Source organism: Asterias rubens, chromosome 21, assembly GCF_902459465.1.
Source record: "Asterias rubens chromosome 21, eAstRub1.3, whole genome shotgun sequence".
In the NCBI taxonomy this organism is placed as follows: Eukaryota; Metazoa; Echinodermata; class Asteroidea; order Forcipulatida; family Asteriidae; genus Asterias; species Asterias rubens.
In genome coordinates, this window is record NC_047082.1 from 333,754 (window position 1) to 357,131 (window position 23,378).

The 23,378-nt window shown below is 37.9% G+C and overlaps 1 protein-coding gene across 5 annotated transcripts; it reads right to left on the reverse strand.

Annotated features, from left to right (window-relative positions):
* Positions 1–657: 657 nt before the first annotated feature.
* On the reverse strand, positions 658–22,056 carry LOC117304340 (patched domain-containing protein 3-like). Of its 5 annotated transcripts, none has more exons than XM_033788734.1 (6): positions 21,987–22,056; positions 14,668–14,791; positions 4,938–6,304; positions 4,150–4,460; positions 2,371–3,754; positions 658–911 (listed from the first exon to the last, which is right to left on the reverse strand). In XM_033788734.1, the coding sequence occupies exons 3-6, from the start codon at positions 5,950–5,952 to the stop codon at positions 886–888; spliced, it is 2,736 nt and encodes a 911-aa protein (XP_033644625.1). In that variant the 5' UTR covers positions 5,953–6,304; positions 14,668–14,791; positions 21,987–22,056; the 3' UTR covers positions 658–885. The 5 variants fall into 5 exon arrangements, with proteins under 5 accessions (XP_033644625.1, XP_033644623.1, XP_033644620.1 ...); XM_033788732.1 differs by having other exon boundaries at positions 658–914; XM_033788729.1 differs by having other exon boundaries at positions 658–3,754.
* Between the last annotated feature and the right edge of the window lie 1,322 nt (positions 22,057–23,378).

A 23,378-nucleotide genomic window follows, 5' to 3' on the forward strand; every position in this document is an offset into this window, starting at 1 on the left:
CCCTATCATCAAAAGACAGCCAACAAGTTTTAGTTCCATCATGGCCAAATGTTGGTCACCCAGAAAAACTAACAGACTTTGGAACTTTTATGATATCAAATTCAAAAGACCTGACCCAGCACTTCCCAATGTCAAAGTTTCTAAAATAGTTTTGTCTGGACGTGCTCTTGCACAATGATCAACAAACTCTTGTCACAATAAAATGACCACAAAAATGTTATCAAATCTGCAAAGGGCTTTTCTGTAACCTTGTGACAGCTATACACAAATTATACCATTAAGTGACAATTTTGCATATCTAAAAAAGCAGATTTGAGACAATGTTTCTGCAAATAATAATGATGATTGTATATTCTATGTTTAAAATCAACAATGAAACACAATGTGCTTTAATAAAAGTTGAGAAAGTGTAACCCTTAAAGGTGCATCTACAAAAAGTACCCAGACCCTTTAGTAATGAACGTTGCTTAAGTGGGGTTGTATAATGTAATCAACTGATTCTTGGGTATTGGACAGGCGCAAACCCTTTTATGGACAGTGGACTCAATTTTTTTATTTAGAACCACTGACAATTGTTTCTTGAAAATTGTTATGGACAAATACTAACTAATGTTAATCTTTCATCAACCTTTGGATTTGACATTGCTGTTTTTTTTTATTGTCCTTAATTCAACCTCAAATTAACAGGTGGGGCATTTCAAGTTTTCTTTAAAATCGCCAAGAATTCATTTTATAAGTAAAACATTGATTTGTGCATTCCCCCCCCCCCCCAACATTTCTAGCATTGTTTATTTGATGATCTTTTCATCTTTACAAATATTGTGCAAATACTGAAGTTATAGCACTGAGACGGCAAAATAATCCAAACTATCTTTAAAACTTATCCTAGGCAATGACAGGTTGAGCAGCTACTGCTACGGTAAGCGTGGAGAGAAAAAAAGAAAAGAAGAAAAAAAGAGATCATTAATTTCTTGTCTGCTATCTTTGGTAATTCAAATCAATATTTTCAAAGCCATGCCACAAAAACTTTTGACAGAAAAAAATCAACATGCAGGAGGGATTTTGAGTTATGGAGGAACCATATGGAACAAACAAAAAGAAAACTCTTCAACTCTTTGTGTGGATTGCACAATCATCATGAAAGTGATAAATGTTCTAATCTTGTTTTTGAGTTAAGTGAATCAAACCAGCCAATCAGGTTTGTCTTCTAAATTGAATGCAAATCATTCATATGGAAACTCACTTTTAGATTTTAAGTGCTCCAATCTACATTTAAAAACACATCTTTGCAATTGTACTTGAGTATCCAACATCGCAACAAAAGGTTTAATCATTCTTCAATTTGTTTGTTTTGACAAAAACAACTCATGAAGACAAGATTTTCCCGATGGAAATCACCCATCAAATAAAAAGTCACGCAATGAATGCCATCGCTCTCAAAATTTTTTTGAAAATGATGCCATTACAACTAGGAAGTTAAACCATCACTAATTGTAATTAATGGTAAAATAATATGTTTAGACCAACACACATATTCTTACAACATATGATCATGCAGAAAATTGCATGCTTAAAACAAAACCTAAACCTCAGCCCTTTAAAATAAAACAACTTACTTGGTGCAGAAACAACTTTAAAATCATAAAATAATCAGTTATACGATTCAAACATGAAATCAAATGTAAGCACATTATGTCAAAAGGGTCAAATGAAAGCAAACGAAAAACATGCTTTCTAAAACAATTTCCTTGGCATGAAACAATTTTGTGCTAAATGTAAAATGTCAAAAGGTTACGTGTTTTAAAGGTTCAAATACCGTTAGCGTTTTAAACGTAAACTTTTGGTGTATTAAACAAATCCCTTTGGTGTTTTAGACCTTTCAATTGTTTTAATCATGTATAAATAGAGATGTTACAAATACCACTGCAATTCAATTTAACTGCTGGTTCTTCTGGTCTCACTAAAGTAATGTGCCATTTTTGAAGAACATTTTGAAATTATGTTGTGCCCGAATAAAACCGGAACTTGTTTTAGAAATAAAACAAATTAAAGCACAAGGTTTACATTAGGAAAGAAGGTAGAGGGATTCACAAAAAAATAATAATTGGGTTGATTTAACAACAAACATGCAATAAATTAAATTTTTAGCACCACCACAGAATGGAATCATTGAAATAATAGTAAACATTACATAAATCAACAACGCCATGCTAGGATATTTACAAAATAACAGCTGGTTCCAATACAAAAATACTGCACATGTACAATGAGAGAGGTAACGGCCGGTTCAGAGAACCACTGAAAGAAGGCCAAGTTAAATCCAATGCTATACTGTTGTAACACGGAGATCAACAATTGTTTCATGCTCACCAGGCATTGTCTTGAGTGGAATGGTCAATAAACTAGAAGCGGCCGCGACGGCCGGTTGGTGACCATCCTCCGGCAGTTTCTCTTTCTCATCTTCATGTTCCCTGGTAACTTGGTGAGGCATACACCTCCCCATGAAAGTTAAAACGACGGGGAGGATGACTAGTCCGTGCATTGCCCCAAACACCATCACAAGAAATAGTGTCTTGAAAAAAATCCGGAAGATATAAATGGGGGCTGTCGATAGCGCAGAGATAGCGATGATCGAGGATAAAGCACCCTGAAGGATCGCCATCCCTAAGGCGTGAAGGGCGTACTTTGCGCGATCATCAGGGTTTTCTTTCGGGGCGACGACAAATGCATATGTGATGTGCGCAGAGAAGTCAACGCTGAAACCTATGCAGAGGATTATGTTTACCATTGAGATTGGATCAATGTTGACTCCCCAGAGGGACATGTAGCCCAAAACCGCGACATCGATTGAGATAACGCAGAGCGAGACCCAAACGGCGCAGACTGGATGCGGTATCATGATAACAGCTACCAGGAACATGCACGCCAATGCGATCCCTAGGGTTTGCAGAAGGTTAGGGATGATACCCACGTAGCTCTCATAGAGAACAAACGCTGGATGGTAGACGATCACATCAAAGGGAGAAGCCTCAGCAGTCTCCCTTAAGCTCAACATGGTCTCCGTCTCATCCGTCAGTGTATGTAGATTCTTCGTCTGTAACATTACCCGTGACTGTGTAATGCTGCGGTTTACCCCGGCGGTGTCATCCTCACTGATCACAATATCCAACTGATACATCGAATAGCGTGGATCCTTCAGAAAATGCTCTGTTAAGACATACATGAATCCATCCTTCCCTGGTTTGACGTTCTCGTCAGGTCTGTACAACAGAAAGGCCTGCCAGTACTTGCAGAAGTCTCTTAACCAAGACTGCGTCAGCTCCTCCCCGAATGCATGGTCGTTCAGTTCCAATTCCTGGGTCATGTTCTCAATCTTCTCCTGCACCTCCTGGTCCCAGTACTCCACCTCATCCTTGAAGACCACGCTGATTGCCGGCCCAACATCGCGGAAATGCACATCTTCCAAATCGTAGAATTCAAAGGCAGGAGAGTTGTCCATGGCCAGGTTTTTCAAGGCAAGCCCTTGCTTGATTTGTGAGCAGCCATAGAGAGCACCGCTGAGATAAAGAATGTAGAGTATAAGAACAATTGTCTTGACCCAACGCTTTGTGATGAAAGGAGCGTAGTACAGACGAAAGAACTTCATGATGCGATGTTCCAGGTCGATTACAGAGCCCTTATGTTTGGTTCTTGAGATTCCACCAGAGCAGAAGATCATGTAGAACTTGTTGGGCGATTCCTCTCGAGGTAAAACCTGATATTCAGAACAAAAGAAATAATTTTATTTTGATATAAACTTCTTAATTAACCTACGCAGGTAAATGAACAATTCTGGTTTTAGTGAGTTTATCAATATGAAACCTGTTCAGAACTCCATATTTCAATCTGATATAGATTGAAGTAAAATGCTTCAGAAAAGACAAATAACAACTGAAGTAAGTTTTCAGATATTAACTTCTTTCAGGGAATTAACCACCCAGGCAAAAGTGCAATTCTGGTTTTAGTGCGTTTATCAACAATAAACCTATTCAGAACTCCAAACTTCAATCCGATAAAGATTAAGTAAAATGCTACTCTAAATAAAATCTTAGAAAGTAATTTTTCGCACCCTGAATGCCAATTTTTCAAAATCAAATTTCTGGATGTTACCTTCTTGCATGTGTAGCAGTGGAGATTGTTGGCTTCCCGCTGGCCAACCAAAGCCATTGAGGCTCCGAAGAACGTCATCTGGTAGAAATAGACAAAGAACATCGCGATGCCAGCGTAGATGCAGAAGGTTCTGACCCCCGGCAGAGGGGAGCTAGCTCCGATGATGAACGCCAAGACCGTTGTGAGGTTTGTGATTGTGATAGAGACAGCAGCCTCCGAGAAGGTACGTCCCATACGCTCCTCTACGGAGAGAAAGAGACTGAGCTGTCGCCATGCTGCTATCATGATAAACATATTGTCAACCCCAACACCTAGACAAAACAAACAGGTATAAAAAGATACATTTTAATGTGTCTACATGTATACACAACCAACGAGTTGTGAAGCCGTGGGCTCTAGAAATATATCCTAGACAAGTGGTAAAGAGCATGGGACTTAAGCTCAGGTGTTTCTGATCAGCAGAGTGTGTTTGAGTCACCGTTGTGGCACTTATGTCCTTGAGCAAGATACTTTACCATAATTGTGTTGTTCTTCAGATGGGACATTTATCTGTAGGTACTGCGTCTATTTGCTTTGGTTTCATTGTATTCAGTTGAACCATTCCTATTATCGTATCTTTCTTGACAAATTGTTCCTATAAATATTAAGGGTCATCGAAAGAGGGCAATACCCTGGGGATTAAATACTTCAGCAATCATTTCATTCACTGTCTTACATTGAGCATGAATGTTTGAGCGAACAAAAACTCCTTTCTCTGAGCAAAGATTAAATACCACAATATTACTTACCAAGAATTAAGAATGGCATGAGGGACACCATCTCGTTGTAGGGCATCCCAATAAGGCTAAGGAATCCGATGGCGGAGACGATGCTAAAGGCCGCGTTGACTACGCCGACCAGACCTAGCCATGGCTTACTCTGCACCCAGTCCCTCATGATACACGAAAAGACGGCAAAAACAATCAACATACAGAATGTGGAGATGAAACGTGGTATGACGCGAAATGATGCCTCGTTGATCTCCGTCGATAGGGTCTCCGAGTGGCTGGCAGCAATCTTCAACAGGGAAGTCTCATTCTGGAAGTCTTGCATCACCTGAATGAATTCCTCCTCCCAAGCAAATGCAAGATGATCCTCCTCGATTGGGAGTCCAAGGGAGTAGAACAGACGAATGGCAAAGACGCTTTCTACTACATTTGAATCTTTCAGTTTAACGCCTCCGAAGTTTGGACCGATCATGAGTGGAATGCTTTGACCAAAAATAAGTGGCAGGTCGGCTTGTGGGTACGTAACCGTGATGTTTGAGAATTCACTGACGCGATCGCGGTAAAAGAGAAGTAGCTGATTATCGACACACTCTCCCATCCATTTCTGGCAAATCCGATTGTAACTGGTTTCCGTGTCGTTAAAATCGACAGTGAATGTCCGCACTCTTTCGTCAAGTCTCATCAGCTCTTCCATAATGTCCTGGCGGAGAGCGGAGCCGCCGTCCATTGCTGTTACAATTATCCGACCTCTTCGATTGAACATTACGAGCTCTCGGTTCGGTAGAAAGTTCCCGCCCTCTGTCCCGAGAAGGAAATGTTCTTGCGTGAACTCACCGTCTTGTCGCGCTTTGCAATCTTCTGGCGTAAAGAGATACTCCACATCTCCGTTGATTTCAATTTGGCTGATTCCGATGCAGAGTAGAATCATAATGATACAGGGACTGATCAAAAACAAGAGAGGGTGCCTTGCGATCAGCTTCCCATACTTGTAGAATGCTCTACTGATGGCGTGATTCACACAACTATACTGAGCCATTTTGTAAGTTTTCCGTAAATATTCACCTCAAGAAATCTATGGACTTAGACGTGTCGTGGATTGCCTAATGCAAAGCAATGCAACACCTCTACAATAATTATGTTAGCTGGAAGTTAATATCATGATCAATAAAACACCAGGTTGATTCAGGAAGGAAATCCTGACTTGAAATGCGATAGGAAAGTCAACGAATGACCTTGGGGGACTTTGTTCTCAGAGTTAATTTTGCCAGTTGTAGGTGGTGGTTTAACCTTCAATTGAAAGTTGCTGCCAAGTTTTTTTTCCAGTAGCATTAAACAAAAGTATGATCTTCTTGGTTAAAGTGTCTTTCCTTGAAAATGCTAGCTCCAATCTGTAGAAACCAAACAAAGATTGAGAAAGAAAGAACAAAATTATTAGCATTGTAAAACAAGCAACGAACGATGTATTATTGAATTGATGAGCAAGCATTTCATCAAACATTAAAGGGTAACTTTTGAAATAAAAAATGAATCAATGCTATTATCTAAAAAACAAAAACAAAAAACAAACAAGCAATCATAAATTAGAGGAAAAAGGAAACCTGAAGAGAGTAACATTTCAGAGGCTTTACAAACTGTCAACTTGACTCATAATGCCCCCCCTCCCCATGGTAGCATAAAGTCTTCTAGATAGATGAAGAACCTATGAGTTAAGGTCAATCTCGAGGCAGCTGCTGAATGATTTATGTGTCAGTAAAACCATAATCCTTCCTGGATGGTAAAACCAAAAGTTAAATACAGAGACAGACTGATTATAATCCCATCTAAACTACACGTATGAAGATATGGTTTGATTGTTTCACTGCACTAAAACCAAAAGTTAAATACAGAGACAGACTGATCATAATCCCATCTAAACTACACGTATGAAGATATGGTTTGATTGTTTCACTGCACTACTACACGGGCCAATTTCATAGAGCTGCCTAAGCACAAAAAGTGGCTAAGCACAACAACATAATGCTTACCAGAAAAAGGCAAGCCTGATACTTCAAGGAGGCAACAAAGGCGGTTGCCTCCATGCCCCCTGGGGTGGATTTCACAAAGAGTTAGGACTAGTCATGTCTTGAGTTAGGAAGAGTTACTTGTCCTAACTTCGGACTAACTGTACGTTTTTATCTCTTAGGACTAGTCCTAACTCTTTGTGAAATCGACCCCTGGTCATTGCACACTATTTACAACCATATCCATATTATTTGTTGCATAACAATGCTTTAAGCAGCCCAAAACACTCAGTCCAGAGGCATCATGCCCCTTTAACCATCCCCACCCCCCCCCCCCGCAAACTTTCAGCATTCAGCAGTGAGAAGTCAATCCATTTAACTGCTCCCAAATTTCAACATCAGAGGTGTGCTATTATTACACACATCCTGCCATTATCAAATTGAAAAAAGAAAAAAAAAAAAGTTTGTCCTTTGCTCCAACTGACACAAAACAATCTACCAGTCATACATGTAGTTCAAACAAAAAGCTAGAAATGGTTCATCATCCGAAACAAAAGAACAAATCAAGAAGGGATACACATCGTTGGTTTTTTAAAATGAATAAAAATTTGCAATAAAAGAGATCATAACAATGATGAGACAAAGGCATCAATATGCGGGTAATCTAAAAAAATATTTAACAGAAAAGTTCACAAAGGACAATTTTAATATCTGATGGCTATCTGAACTTGTGCCAAACAATCGTGTTAAAACGCTGGCACTATTAAAATAACCTGTAAACAATCAATTCAAACACTACTTCAACTTTGAAAGTTTGTCGAAACTGAAAATGTGGCAAACAATGAAAAAAGGAATCGGGCAGTTTCAACTCACCAGGCTATGTGATTAAAGGGAAGGTATAGTCTTCCTTTGTAAATTACTTAATAAAAAAAAAATATTGACTATGAAAACTTCCTCGGTAAAGAGCCTTGGGGAGCTGTTGATATCATAAGAACTTGATAGAAACAACCCCATTTGAATATAGTTTTAGAGAGAAAACCCAGGCCTGATATTTCTCACTGAGGCAATAAAGGCGATTCTATCCATGCCCCTGGTCATTGCCTTGGTGCCCTTCAAATGCTTTAGTAGCAATTTACAACTTCATCAAAGCTATGATCAAAGGGTTAGTGCTGGGCGAAGAGTGAAATTTTGATATTCGGATGCCACTGGCCAACTATCCGAAATTAACCGGATATTCGAATAGTTTTTTTGCCGCTAGAGGGCGCTATAAAAAAAAAAAGAAAAAAAAAAAGGGCGCTGTTCGTTTGTGAATGAGATCGTATGGGCGGATTGATATTAGTTTAAGACAGTGTCACTCGATTCATTCATAAAAATAACCGGATCTAATTTAAAGATGGCGATTTGCTTTTTTTTTTTTTTTCGTGATTGTCTCTACGTGAAGGAAAACTTTTGTAATCTTTGAACAAAATACTTCAGAAATGTCATTGTTTTAACTCTTCACGGAGGTGAGCATAGTTAAATACTTAATTTATGCTGTTTTATGCTGTCTTAATAGAAGTTTCATAAGGATTCAGACAAAACATTCATATCAGTTGTTGCCCGACGTCCGCGGATATTCGGATATTAAAAGAATATCCGGTTACTTGGTTGTAATTACAGAACTATCTGGTTTATAAAAAGGTATTCGCGCCCTATGCGGATATCCGGTTAAGAAAAAAAAGGCATTCGCGGTTACGGATAGGAAAACCTATTCGCCATTAACCGGATATTCTAATAATTCGCCCAGGCCTACAAAGGGTGCACTTTACCAAGGTGCCCTTTCAAAAACGAGGCAGGCTGAAATTCCTATGAATGAAGTAGTTTTAGAGAACGAGGTGTTTTTTTCAGAATGAAATAAGCATAGGTCAGGTCAAACGGTCAAATGACTTACTAAGGAGAATCAATATATTGTGTCTGGACTGAACAATAAGCAACGTTCATGAAGTACCTGACTGAATAGAATTGTAAAGGTTTAGTCAATCACAAATGCCGCCTGCAGCTTTTCCCTGTCTCGATTTTAAATGGATCTTTACAAATAACTTTATAGAACGTAATGGGAGACACATAACAAAAACAACTTTTCCTCTATTATGTATTGTAAAACTCAAGCAAACAAGAAAAAAAATATATTATGAGCCGAAACCATTAATGCATCTCTAGGTTTGACTTTTGGGTGTCGAGTTGCAGTCAACAAACTTTCCTTTGTTCGGGATAGTGGTGACCTAAGAAGAAAGTACAGTTCCTGATGGTTTTTTTACCAAACAACCATTCCACATCCTGTTTTGCAAGCCTTGCGAAAACAACAAACATGTTAATGAATAAACATTTTGAGAAACGATTCCCTTTTACAGGAATGTGGTTCTAGAGAGAGGGATCCAACAAAATCTAAGGAAAATTGTGTAATTCAATTCCGGATTTTGAAATAAATCAATCACGACCCATACACATGATATCTAGAGAGGGCATTCTCACTCACGAAATACATTCTACAGCATTATTGACTTTGGGATGTACCAAGACTACACAAATCAGCAAACATTTTCTTTTTTCACAAACAAATTTTTTTTAAACTAAATATAAAAAAAAGCTTTGGCACTGAAAGAGTTAATCAACTAACCTGAGAATCCATGTGCTACTTGACGTTTGTTATCAATCCAACGCAGAAATCAAATGCTTTTTTTACAATCGATATCGTAACTTGCTACACATACAACTTTCAAGCAAAATCAACAACCGATGCTTACGTGGGCAGTTTAACTACGGAATGAACATCGTTAGGTCTACACGCACTTTTAGTTTACCTCCGTGGCTACTTCCCTTTCATTTTCCATTGCCAAGGCCAGGCCAACAAACTTTTCGTGTCAACCATGGATGACACATAAATTACCATGGATGACTGATTTCCAGGATGTGGTATGGAGTGGAACAATTTTTTAAATTTTATTATCCTGGAACTTTTTTATGAACAAATAATAGTGAGTTCTGTTCCTATTTATCTGGAAACAAGCAGGCCAAGATTATTTTCTTGAATTGTTTGGCAACAAATTTTACACCCAAAATAGTGTATGGTTTGTTTGTTTGGAATTTATTTAAAACTATTTATTTGCTTATCAATTTACTTATATATTTACTTATATATTTACCTATATCAGGCATGACATTTGGTCTTGAAATAGCTTGATAAATTGTTTGGGGCTAGTTAAGAAATAAAATCAAAATTTTTAAATGCTCAGCCTCGTGACAGACAGTCACATAAATAAAGCCAAGCATTTAAGACCGTCTTTGCTTTGTTATTTTGTTTTTAGTCTGTGGCGCCAAATAAATCACGAAACATACTTTCTCATAAAAGCCTTTGTTCATTTGTATTTCCTCATCAATTCATCTTAATCACCGACAAGAATGAAACATACGCTTTGCCTTAATACTCCCTGGGCAAACCAATAAACTTTCTCACAAAAGCCTCAAATGTTCATTCGTATTTCCTCATCAACTCATCAATTCATCTTCATCACCGACCAGAGTAAAACATGCGCTTTGTACTCCCACCAGGGCAACAAACTTTCTTATGAATGCCTTTGAACGTTTATATCTCCCCATCAACTATTCCTCATCACCGCATCAGTAAAATTTGCGCTTGCGCCGAGCAACTGTTGCACCAAAAGGACCAAAGCGCACACTGCAAACAAATAATACACATACCTGTATTGCATCCCGCCATCCCTCTTTTTATTAAAGACCTGGAGATCAGCCAATCAGGGAAGACTTCTCATGAATAATGTACGATCTAACTGTCAACAAACCCTCTTACAACTACTACTTCTGCCTACAGCCTTCCATCCAACTGGCTCCAACAAAAAACACAAGTCACTCAGTGATCACACCAGCTCATCCTGACTTGAGTTGTATACAGACTGAAGAGGTAATTTATTCAAGCAGCCTTTACATTATGCATCATTTCCCCAGCCAGTCAACAAACTTTCACATCCTGACCCACAGAGCATCAACCAATGCAGACCACAGGTTAAAAGACCTCATGAATATGCATTACTTTCCCACCAGTCAACAAACTTTCACATCCTGACCCACAGAGCATCAACCAATGCAGACCACAGGTTAAAAGACCTCATGAATATGCATTACTTTCCCACCAGTCAACAAACTTTCACATCCTGACCCACAGAGCATCAACCAATGCAGACCACAGGTTAAAAGACCTCATGAATATGCATTACTTTCCCACCAGTCAACAAACTTTCACATTCTGACCCACAGAGCATCAACCAATGCAGACCACAGGTTAAAAGACCTCATGAATATACATTACTTTCACACCAGTCAACAAACTTTCCCATCTTGACCTACTCAGAGATGCATCACTTTCTTTCCAACATGCTCCAACCAACAGAGTGAACAAGCAAATGAATATGCATCAGTTTCCCTGTAGATCACTCCAGCCAATGCAGGCCACCCATTCAGAGAACATTATGAATATGCATCAGTTTCCCTAGAGACCGCTAGCCAATGCAGGCCACCCATTCAGAGAACATTATGAATATGCATCAGTTTCCCTAGAGACCGCTAGCCAATGCAGGCCACCCATTCGCTGAACCATGAATATGCATCAGTTTCCCCACAGTCAACAAACTTTCCCATCTGGATGCATGCAGAGAAAGTCAGCAGACAATCTCATGAATATGCATGACTTTCCCTCTGGTCAACAAACTTTCACAGTGACATTCACACAGAGCATGATCACCACACAATGGAAACCTCTCAAGGCCCTACTCTCCATAACTCCGCCCCCTTTACATCATGGTTCGACAAACTTTCACTATGCTATTGCAAAGGCCATGGTTGTTTCCAGATCTGCAGTAGGTATGACCATGGAGGTAGGATGACTTGACTTTATGAGGAAATAAAGTCCCATGAATCAGCCTGTCTACAGAGCGCCCCCCCCCCCCTTCAATTTTTTATTCTCATTGAGGGAGGGGGCCGGGTCAACAAACTTTCACTGATATTTTGGTCTAGTGGAGCAGGAATTACAATACACTACAATACAAAAGCATTTATATATAGCGCTCTTACATGCTCTTACAAAGCTGTATCACAGCGCTTAACAAGCAGAAAAACCGAGAAGCAAAAATAAGGGAAACAAAATATGGATCAGGAGTCAACAGTGAATGTAGTAACTTAAGGCTTAAGAATAGACTACAGGAAAATCTGATGTGTAATTTGATTCTACTCTTTCAAATATTTGACTATAGTGTTTCCTTCAGGTTTTCCCTTGGACTTGTTTCAGGATCCATTCTTAGACCAGTAAAGGTCATGAATAAACAAGTATGCTCATGAATATGCAAATTGCAAGTGATGGGTTCAACAAACTTTTCACCCTGCACATTGATGTAGCCACGTTGTAAGCAATGTGACTGTGTGCCGTGCGCAATTAATTATTAGTAGTGACGGAACAAAGAACATGCACTAATGTGTACATGGTACTCTAGCAAAACACTTTACTACTGGAAATAATTTATCCGCCGTAATAAAATTACTCTTGGTGGATAAACTGCACAATTAAATCTTGCAAGGTATTCTTGACCAAATTCAGCAATTATTGACCAATCAAGAATATTAGACAAAATACAGCTAAATAATGATTGAGTTTTATCAGAATAATTCCATACCTTTCTATTATAATTGTTTTTAATGCAAGCCACTCCAAACGAGGCTGAGTGGGTGTGAGTTTAATTAGATATTTAGGTAATAAATCAAACTCAACAGAAGAAAACATTGGACTTATGAATGTGGCAACATCTGGCACAACATTTAACAATGACTTGTATTATTTATGTAGGCATGAATTGACTTTCAACAAAAATAAGTCTTTGGCAAATACAATGGAAAACCTTGGACCTTGTGACCTTTCAATTTTGTGCAACTGATCACAATGTTTCTCAGTACAACTAAATCAATATCCAGTATTTTTTGTTTCACCAAAATTCTTTCTAATACAAAATATGTGACAATGTTATTATGACAATTGATTTGCTATTGTTTGATTTGGGATTAAACAATAGAACAGACCCAAAGATAATACGCAATCCAAAACCCAACACAATGGATTTTCTTTTCTCTGTGCGTCAGTGTGATGTCTGAATATGAAACAGCTCTCATGAATTATTCATGACGTAAAGGCTGACAAACTTTTGTCTCTGCTCTCTAGCAATGGCTTAATAATTCAACGTAATGATGAGATTAAAACAAAGCGTTTTATAATCTGAATAGTTGATAACGTGCCGCGAGTTGGTGTTAAGGGAGGTACATTGTGCAAAATATGGAGCACTGAAGAACCCATACATTTGGGTTTCAGTGGTAAGGTTGTTTTTACAGTCCAAAATAATTAATTTAAAAAATAAATACAGTCACAGTTTTTTTCCCAATTTTTTAAATTCAAGGCAGTTGTTTGATAATAACAAACAAAATTATTAATTCCCCTTTCAGAACCCAAAGAGCATCTAATGGTATTTTTTTACAGGTATACAGCGAGGTTATTTGCAAGTAATAAAATGTATTCCCTAATTTATATTTATTTGCTGTATAAACAAGCATAAAAATATCAGCAATACTGCAGGCCTGGAATTTCATCGTTAAAAGAGGGAAAGTCCGTTTTAATTTTGTTAAGGGTACTTTAACTATAAGATCTTAGAGTCTATGGAAACTCTTTAAGGGGCACAAAAGGCCAAGACCAGGGCAACAGAGGCCATCCTCGGTAGCCTTCATAAACTCAAGACCTGACACTGTACCAAAAACATCAAGACGCTAATTTAAAAACTAAGCTAAAAACAACGCAGCTTGCATAAAAAAGGAACATTACATCAAAACAGGATACAATGTTTCCCACATGCAGCCAATCTAACTTCAAATCTAGGAAATAACATGAATTATTGATTCTTCAGTAGGATGTAACTTGTGATACATCTTGGGGCCAACAAACTTTCAGTGGGAAGCTGCACGAATGTACACACAGAGCTTGCGTTCTGGCATTAACTGCTTGGCCACGTTCAACACTATGTACATAGCAATAAGTTAACACATGGTTGGAATTATTTATATTGGCTAAGTTCCATACTATTACACCAAACTCAATTTGTAATTCATACACATCTTCAGTTGCTGTAAAAGTAAACCTGATATTTCAGAGGTAAAGGAAATGTTTTATTCTTTCATTTTGTTTTTGGAACCATTTGATTGTTTGAATCCTATATAAATGAAGACAATATACGATCAAACGAACCTTTGAAAACTTCATTTCAAAAGGTGGTAGCAATTTTGAAATATTGCCGAAAGTCTAGGGCCCAATTTCATAGAGCTGTTAAAGCAGACAGCACTGCTTAAACACATTCAGCTTAGCGAAAGTAATCAAGGAGCCAGTTACAAACTGTGCACACAACATGACATTTAAGCTGGTAACACTTTTCCAGTAAGTGCCTTTGTTTGATCCTTTTGTGGACCAAATTTGTTGGGCTTTTAAAAGCATGTCTATGAAATTGGACCCAGAGCAATTATGTCTACGCAGGAAGAATAATCTTTAGGAATACACAATCCAAAAAATATCTCCACAAACCTGCCATCAACAACAATACCTTTGTTAAAAGGTTGCCATTTTGTAACAATACCGTGATCAACGATGCGGGAAAAAAAGGAAAGCTACTCACATTTAGCAGACAAATTCACCGTCGAGAACTCAAGAAAAAAACAAGATGTGTAGTCCTGTCGCACTCACATCAGACTCCTCGAAATGTTGTGAAAGTGTTACAATCTCCCTGAAGTTAACTCGGCCTTAAATGAATTGAAAAACAAGACGAAATATCACTTAAACTGACCCCGCTCCAAATATTTTCTTCTTTCGATACGACTGCCTTGATACCTCTACATGCCTTGTGAATGAAAATACACGGCGCAGCTTTTGTTGTTAATTCCAGGCCAACGCAGAAACAGAAACAGCATCCAAGGAAAAGAGAGGAGGTTCAACAAACTTTGTCTGCTGGCTTCAACCCGTTCGTTCAGCCGTAGCGTGCATCATTGCTATTGGATAATGCAATTTTCATGGGTAGTTCCTATGAAATATGTATAAATGGGAGCGTGTTTGTTGTGTGTGTGACACATCCTATTGTGTGGAAATTGCTTGGTTTCCTAATGAAAGGTGTGGCTTAAATGTAGCCCTAGATATTTTCCCCCACATAGCATACAGACCAAGGTTTCAGCCACGAATTGGTATTTTAAGGGTGTCCAAATTTGCTGAAAACATTTAAAACTGTGTGATATCTAAATTCAAAAACAGAGTATCTGAATTTAAAACGGGGTGTTCAAATTTAAAATAGGGTGTTCAAATTTAAAACAGGGTATTCAATTTTTAAATAAGGTGTCTAAAAGACACCAGACACCCCTCTGACTAGTATTATGGTACAGACTGCATTATACAGAAACAATGTGCAAAGGGAAAACAAAATTTAATACTTTTTAAGAGGTCCCTTGAGGTCTTGAGAAAAATTCACTCCAATGTGAGCACAGATATAAAACATTAGCTTTTAAAAAGATCTTTTATGAAGTGAGTTAAACAATCCTAACTGAACACCGAATGCTGCTAAACCAAAGATGATTCATACTAGTGGTCTGCATGACATTAGTATAACGAGATACTATAAGAGCGCAAGCCACAATATTTTTATATGGCCATTATTATAAACAATATATAATTTTATGATCTTGACAGGCCATTTTGCAGAAATTACTTTTTGCTGGCAGCAGTAAAATCCACCCAGCAGAATGTTTAATGGCAGCAACTACAATAAATGGCCGCTAGCCATTGCATTTAAAGGCAGTTGTTTCAGTAGATGGAAATGTTAAGCTATTATAAATACAGGAAAGATCAAACAATCATTTTTATTAGTCTCAAAGCGTACTAAATATTAAGTTCATACAGGATTCATGCACTTTTTTTTTATTTTAAAGATATCTCCTTACATCAAAAGGCCAAGGGGCCACCTAGGGTGAGACTGATTTGGACTGTCCACCAAATCAAGAATCGCAATGGACACAATGCCATCTATTCCTGCCCCCCCCCCCTCCCCTTTACAGTCTGTAAGGATGTAGGCAAGGGTATCATCCACTAGGAGCCTGGCTGGTATAGCAGAATGCAATACATTCCCAACCTTTTATGAGGCAGTTATGTTTAATTGCCTTTCTCAAGGGGTACAAGTGTCATGACCGGGATTCGAACCCACACGCTGCTGCTAATAACACCAAAGCCTAGACTTAAGACCACTTAGCCCTGACAGGCTAGCTTAATGCAAGGAGAGAACCTTGGAACAATATCAGTTTAGTTTAAAACATATCCTGTTTAAAATAAAAACAATAGTCTACCTTCAGTTATAACAATTCTAGCTTCAAGTTTTACAATCAAGAAATTGTGATTCAGTAACTAGACGACCATACTTGTTCAAGTCATTGTGAAATCAGAGGTTAGCTTGGTTGGATTCGAACCCACAACCTTGTGATTGCAAGTCTTGTATAGTCTGACCATTCTACCTCCATGGTCTGACCACTGGGTGAACACAGTTTATTCAAGTGGTCTATTACAGGTTGCATGGTTCACCCGTCCTCTCTCTGTGATTCACCGAGGGGTTCACCCTTCAATTATCTTATCAGCATGTGTACACAGGATCAAGATTTCAAAAAGTATTAAGTCATAAAACCTGTATCAAAAAGTATTAAATCATAAAACCTGTTGTGAATATAACTGTACCAAGAAATGTTAGAACAACAGATTAAGTGGTTTTGAAGAATTGATTAAAATAATATCAAAGAGATTTATGTCCATGGTGTCACTACAACCCTCACTTGATTAAATCAATTGTTTGTTATAAGGGTCTTTGAATTCTACTGCCTCAATTTTTACTGTATCTCTGAGACGGAAATGTTACTTTGTAACTCAAGAGCTCTAGCTGTTTGGGATATTTCTAATAATATTGATATTACGAACAAAGGGTAGGCCTACCAAAATGTAAGATCATGACTGTAATGTAAAACAATACTGAACTTGATTAAATCAATTGTTTGTTATGGGGGTCTATGAATTCTGCTTTCACTGTATCTCCGAGAAGGAAATAGAATTTTTGTTGTGAATTCAATTTAGGTGTTTTTTACTTGTGTGAAAAGTGAAACTATGGATCTTAAGAGCTCTGTTTGGAATATTTCTCATAATATTGATATTACGAACAAAGGGTATAGGCCTACCACAATGTTAGATCATGACGGTATTGTTTAACAATACTGAACTTTGAATGATCCATCCACACACGGGATATTTGTTATCAGTTCAAATGCAAATTATAAAAATCATAATTAACTGCAAAGTTAACAAAAGATCGTCTTGCGTAATAGGGAATGCAGAACTATTTGAATTTAAGGTCAAAATGAGACAAAATCACACACAGCAGTGTCACTGAAAACCTGCTGATCTGGCAAGCTATTTAAAGTACAGGGGATCATTTAAAGGTCACAAACTCAGGCAATCACAAGTCACAATCAGGCTAGAAGCTCAATTATTAGAAAGCAGTATGGTCCTAGTTACAGCATGGGTCCTATGAGTATTAAAAGAACTGACAGCATAAATCCCAAACCCACAGAACTTACACTGGCTAGACAACTTGCACCCTCTGGAGTGTCACACCAAATATAAAGATTAAGGCAAAATTAATTTTTTTGCTGAAATTTTAGGAACAATCAGTGGTTTTGAGCAGTAGAAAGTAAACAAACAAGACAGCTGAACTAGTGAGGATTGAATACTGACAGGTCTTCATGACCTTTAAACAGCATTATGGCCAGAGAACAATGAATATGCGCTATTGTAACAAGTGCATTAAAATTATTGGCGGAGAAACAAAATCAGTTCAGTCCTCTCGTCAAAACTTGGTCTCCAACTCAACCTTTTCTAGGGCCAAATCAATAAATCTTGTAAGCAAAAAATTTGCTACGCACATAATAGTATGCCTACTGCTTGGCAGGTACAGTTTACCAGCAAAAATTACATGAAGTTTACATTGTTTTGGCTGGTGCCCCACTCAATTTTTGCTTTGGAAAGAAGTTTGTCAAGTATTATTTTCTGTTTGACACTGACAGCTTTAGAGCAAATTTGACCCTGGTCTCAACTTTAGACATGTCGCTGTTGAGTGTGTGACATCATATTAGGCATTAAAAATCCTAGGCACTCCAAATCAGTCTAGAAAACAAGGACATCAAAAAAGTGTTTGTGGTTTACAAGAGACAATAATCCATCAAACAAACGAAGAAAACTGAATTTGCCACAAAGTTTGCAGTGCCATTGTCAGCAAAACCAATTTGATAAGATTGGACAATGGACCCTAGATAAAGCTTATGTTGTATCAGAGATTCCTTCAAATATTGACTGACTTCAAGTGCCTGACTCAAACTACTGTCAAACTCAAAAGATTCTGTAATAATTGGGTTGTGTATCAAGTTTCACTTAAAGGAGATGTTTGCCGTCTTTGGTAAAAATAGGTTTGGAATTACACAATAAATCAAACCTCTATGGATGAGATTAAATGGTCAGATAGTAGGAGGGTTCACTGTGTACTGTGTGGATGCATTTGCCTTGTGATATCATGTATGTATAGCATCAGACATATCGTTCAAAACCTTAGTGGATGAGATTGAATGGTCAGATAGTAGGAGGGTTCACTGTGTAATGTGTGGATGCATTTGCCTCGTGATATCATATACATGTATAGCATCAGACATATCGTTCAAAACCTTAGTGGATGAGATTGAATGGTCAGATAGTAGGAGGGTTGACTGTGTAATGTGTGGATGCATTCATCTCATGATATCATATTGCTGGCTGGCATACACTGGACCACAGGCCTGAGGCCAGTGGTTTTAGCATTTGGCCAGTAAACTCATGATGACCAGACAAGTCCGCTGGCCATATGTTTGTGTTCAAATGTTTACTTTCATCAGTCTGATAATATGATTCTAGCGATTGTTGAAAAATTGTGCGTTTCAAATTCAAAATTTCAATTTTTTTCTCATATTCTGGTCCTGCACAGACAACTCTGGAGGTCCAATAAATATTTTGAGCAACATGTCCCTCTTAAATTCGAGCCATGCATACATGTACCATACATGGTTTGTAAAAATTTGTCGCTATTTTGTTTGTTCATTTTAAATGGCAAGTAGTGTCCATGACATTAGTTTAAACGAATTCCTCCCACCGTTTCATCAAATGCACATGGCATTCACTTTAAAAGATAACAGCAAATCCAGATGTAAAGCGAACCATGGAGGTAGAACTGTGAACTTGATTGATAGATCATACAACATTCTGTGTTAGTGTCAACATGTGCACTGTTGATGGGTAGGCATCTCAAATGATAACTGTTTACAATTCATTGAAAACGAATGTTGTAGTTGGCCGAGGAAAAAAACAAAAAATGGAAAAAAAAGGTCTCCTTTAATCAGACCAGATTTTATTTTACGAGCCCCATAAAATTGCATGGCTCTGCTAACTCCTTTAATACCAAGAAATTCCGAGCTTAGTCCCATGGAATTGTGAACTCAATTTACAGGGCAATTCAATTTACAGGGCGTCGTCGAAGCCCTGCAGTAAGCCATTCAATTGCCCCCCCCCCCCCACATGATCGATTGAGAAGTTGCATAAAAGCTCCATAAATTTGAACAATTGTTTATCAATGCTGTTTTGCTGTATCCTTTCTTTATGACTTACGCAACTTTCTAAGTATTCAGTGGCACTCACTGTTTAAACAGTTGTACACCCCACTCACTATTGGTTATTTGATATTCTGTCTGCAGAACAAACTGCTCTAATCCCTGTAGGCAGAAATCTCTTTTGTTTGGGTGCTTTTTGGAGTATAGATTATGATGCAATAAGAAGATGTAGTCTGAATGGTCTGGACAATAATGACTTCTTTTGGAGTATGCAAGAAGCTTTGACAAGGATGATGGCATTGCATTGTATTGCAATAGGCTTATAAATCTTCATGCTCCATTATGCTACCAATTAGCAAATAAATGAATATTTAATGTTTTGACCCTAGCAGAGTCTTAATGACAACACAACACACAGGTATAACGGCCTATAAAAGGGGACAGGTATCAAGTGGAAATGAATGGATAGAGAGTCAGAGAGCACACAGCAAAAAGCAAGGAGTAAAATTAAACAAGGAGACAAAAGGGGAGAGATTTTGGTTAGAGAACGAGTCAGGCTCAAAGGAGGGGGGGTGGTTACCTGTTGGGAAAAGTTAAACAAAAAAGTTTTATGGGAATGACTATTGCCCAACAGATTACACAAGCGTTTCCAGTTTTGTATAATAAATGTCAAACTGAGGTAAACATTTAAGGGGGGCACAACAGGGGTCCACCATTTTTCTTAAGGGGCGTTTCTGGTATGGTAGCCTTTTTCTTAAACAAGCTCTTTTTCAGCATCTTTAATTATGATTTATCTTGTTAGTGTGAGAACAAATACATTGTCTGAATATGGAAACATTGTTGAGAAAAATATCAAAAGTATCATACTAAAGTGCATAAAATGTGACATTAAATTTCAAATGCCAAAAGTCCATAATTTCAATGGGGGGGGGGGGCATGGCCACTGTACATTAACAGTAGGTCATCAATCACTCACAATTGCAATAGAATTACAATACCATTACATATAGATCAAACTATGGCCATCCTTGTACCAACAATTTTATTTGTGTAAGTAATTGACCTCCAAACAAACTGCAAGGACTACTGTTAGTGGTTTTAATGTCAACTTTTTAACAGACCCCCTTCCCCCCTCAAAGCTGGAGGTAATGACCTGGTGCCGGCCCTGTTGGCTCCCATTTTAAACTGGATGTTTTTTTGGCTCTTTTTCTTATATGAAAGTGGAAAAGTATTGTCAAAATTTAACATTATAATATAATTGGTGCAATTTGAAGTATCTACATTTGGGGGAAATCATAATTTTTTTTGTTTTGTTTTGTTTTGCATTTTCCCCCTTTTTCACCCACAAATAAACTCCTCTATTTTTCACCTCTTCTGCGAGTAACTTATCTTTAAAGAATACAAAATAAGTGAACAAACTAAGTGTTACTGTGTGTGTTACTTATTTCTATCTACCTCCATGTTTCTATGTTATTGATTTTTGTATATAGCTGTTTTCCAAGAGAAATACACTCTAAGGAGAATAACGAATAACTGATGTCCACAAAGTCCTTCTTTACTTAATTTGGGGATTTAAAAGCTTTGAAAGTTCAAACAGATTCTTTGAAATAAAAAATATCAGATACAAAGCCCTACTAGGGCCTACTACTTAATTAACTTATACATTTGGGTTTTACTGCTAGCTAGACAGGTACAGCCAACTGAGTTACTTGGTTTTTCTATTGTTATAAAATAATCTAGTACCAGGTATCTTTTATACCTAAATGAGATATTCCTTTTTTGTGAGAATGAGTGAAAGAGTGGTGGCGGGGTACAGAAAGTTTTCTGGGAAACCAATTCATTGCAGTTTTCTGGGAAACCAATTCATTGCGCTCTCTTTACAAAACGTGTACCCTACCGCCACCAACACCAAACAAGGAAAAAACCCAACAGAAACTAATAATATTAGTCAAAGTTTGGCAGTGGAATTATCTTCAGCGCACGGTCAGAGATCTATCTCCATTGATCAGAGGTCCATCACTTTAGACCATTACTGGATTACTGTACGTGTTTTCCAGCTAAATAAATCGGGGAGTAGGGTGCAAAAAAAGGTTGCATATTCATTAACACACCATGATTACACACGTACACACGGAGAAAAAAACAATTTTCTTTGTGTCTTGCTTTACTCAGATAGCAATAAATACTTTGGTAAGCACCATTTTACACGATAGAATATTGCACCTAAATGATAATTACAAAATCTAGTTTTTGAAACAATAAAATACATTTTTTGTTCAGTACTTACCTCTTTTAAGAGCATTTCTCCCCACTTCTAAGATGGTGTGCAACTGATTTTACCGCGAACTAGACTCCTGACGGACAACGAAAGTTTGTTGACCTTCTTAACAGATGGCCGTCAAACTTGCCGGTCGGACAACGCCGAACATTACGTGTCGACACTTGCCATTGGTGAAAGTCTTCTACGTCAGAATGTGCCAAATAAAACAAGGCTCGTGATTTGTCACTTTCCGTAAGCCAAAACTGCACAGCAGTGGGGGTCGACAAACTTTCAGCCACGTGCAACACAATGAGATAAACATCCGGATAGAGTTATTTTAGACTTGTCACAGTCTACCCCCAAGAGAGATCGTATTCAACGACTCACACACAAGCAGCGGGGTATAACCTTTGTTTAAGATTATGGATCACATTACACTTCTTCAAGTTTTTATATTCCTTAATAATGACCCAGCACGTCCTAATTATGCAATCTGAACTTTTTGGATCAGATAACATCTAGGTATACACACACAAAGAGTGTTGTCAAAAAACAGAACTTCCAAAACAATGCAATAATATTGTGAAAACTGTTATGTAAGGCATTGTTGGAAACAACATAAGTGAGGCATCTAGGAAAAAATCATTACCAAACGTAAAGATAGCATAAATATATTGATTAATGGACTAGGGTATCAAAATGGGGTTAAACTTCACGTTGCGATCTATATTATAATAGAGCTGGAATTTGAGTGCAAGACATTATTTTCTGCAGCTCATTTTACAAAACACACTTTAAACAACAATATTGTTGTAAAATGTATATGGAATATTCGTATCTACTAGAATAGAGTGGGTGTTTACCCCCCCCCCCCCCCCCCCGCCCTCCCCTCCCCCACCCCCCATCCTTCTTCCATGTAGAGTCGTTGATGATCTGTTCTCAGTAACGGACACTCAGTCGAACGAGGTGACGTCATCATCATGCAATCATCCCTTTTAGTTATAAAGCTGATGCAGTTGATGAGGATGCAAACTAGGCTTAATTCATACTTGGTAGAGCGCGGGAGATATTATTGCCGTGCTTTGGAAAATCGTTAGTGGCTGGAACAGAAAACACTTTGCCTCGGCGTGGGTGTTACAAGAATGCTAGTTCCCTCCCTGGAATCTGTTGTGTTTTTTGTATCGGTCTTTTGTTCTGCGTCATCCTTTCTCTATGGTCACAACATCTACGTATGTTGAGCCACGGATGTTTGTGCCATGTATTATTTCCTCTAGAGTTGAGAGATATAGAGGGAATTATTAAGCTGTTTTACATTAGCCATTCTAGGATAAAATAAGAGTAACATAATAATTATTGGCAACACATACCTTTGTTTTTTTAGGGAAGTTCGATTGTTTTAATTACACGATAAAACTGTGT

What these genes read in the sequence shown, in the direction of transcription:
- LOC117304340 (XM_033788729.1), bottom strand. Translation starts at nt 5,952, where the DNA reads ATGGCTCAGTATAGTTGTGTGAATCACGCCATCAGTAGAGCATTCTAC. An exon ending in CATGCCATTCTTAATTCTTG is followed by an intron (nt 4,461 to 4,937) that starts GTAAGTAATATT and finishes TGTTTTGTCTAG; the next exon opens with GTGTTGGGGTTGACAATATG. An exon ending in ACTGCTACACATGCAAGAAG is followed by an intron (nt 3,755 to 4,149) that starts GTAACATCCAGA and finishes TCTGAATATCAG; the next exon opens with GTTTTACCTCGAGAGGAATC.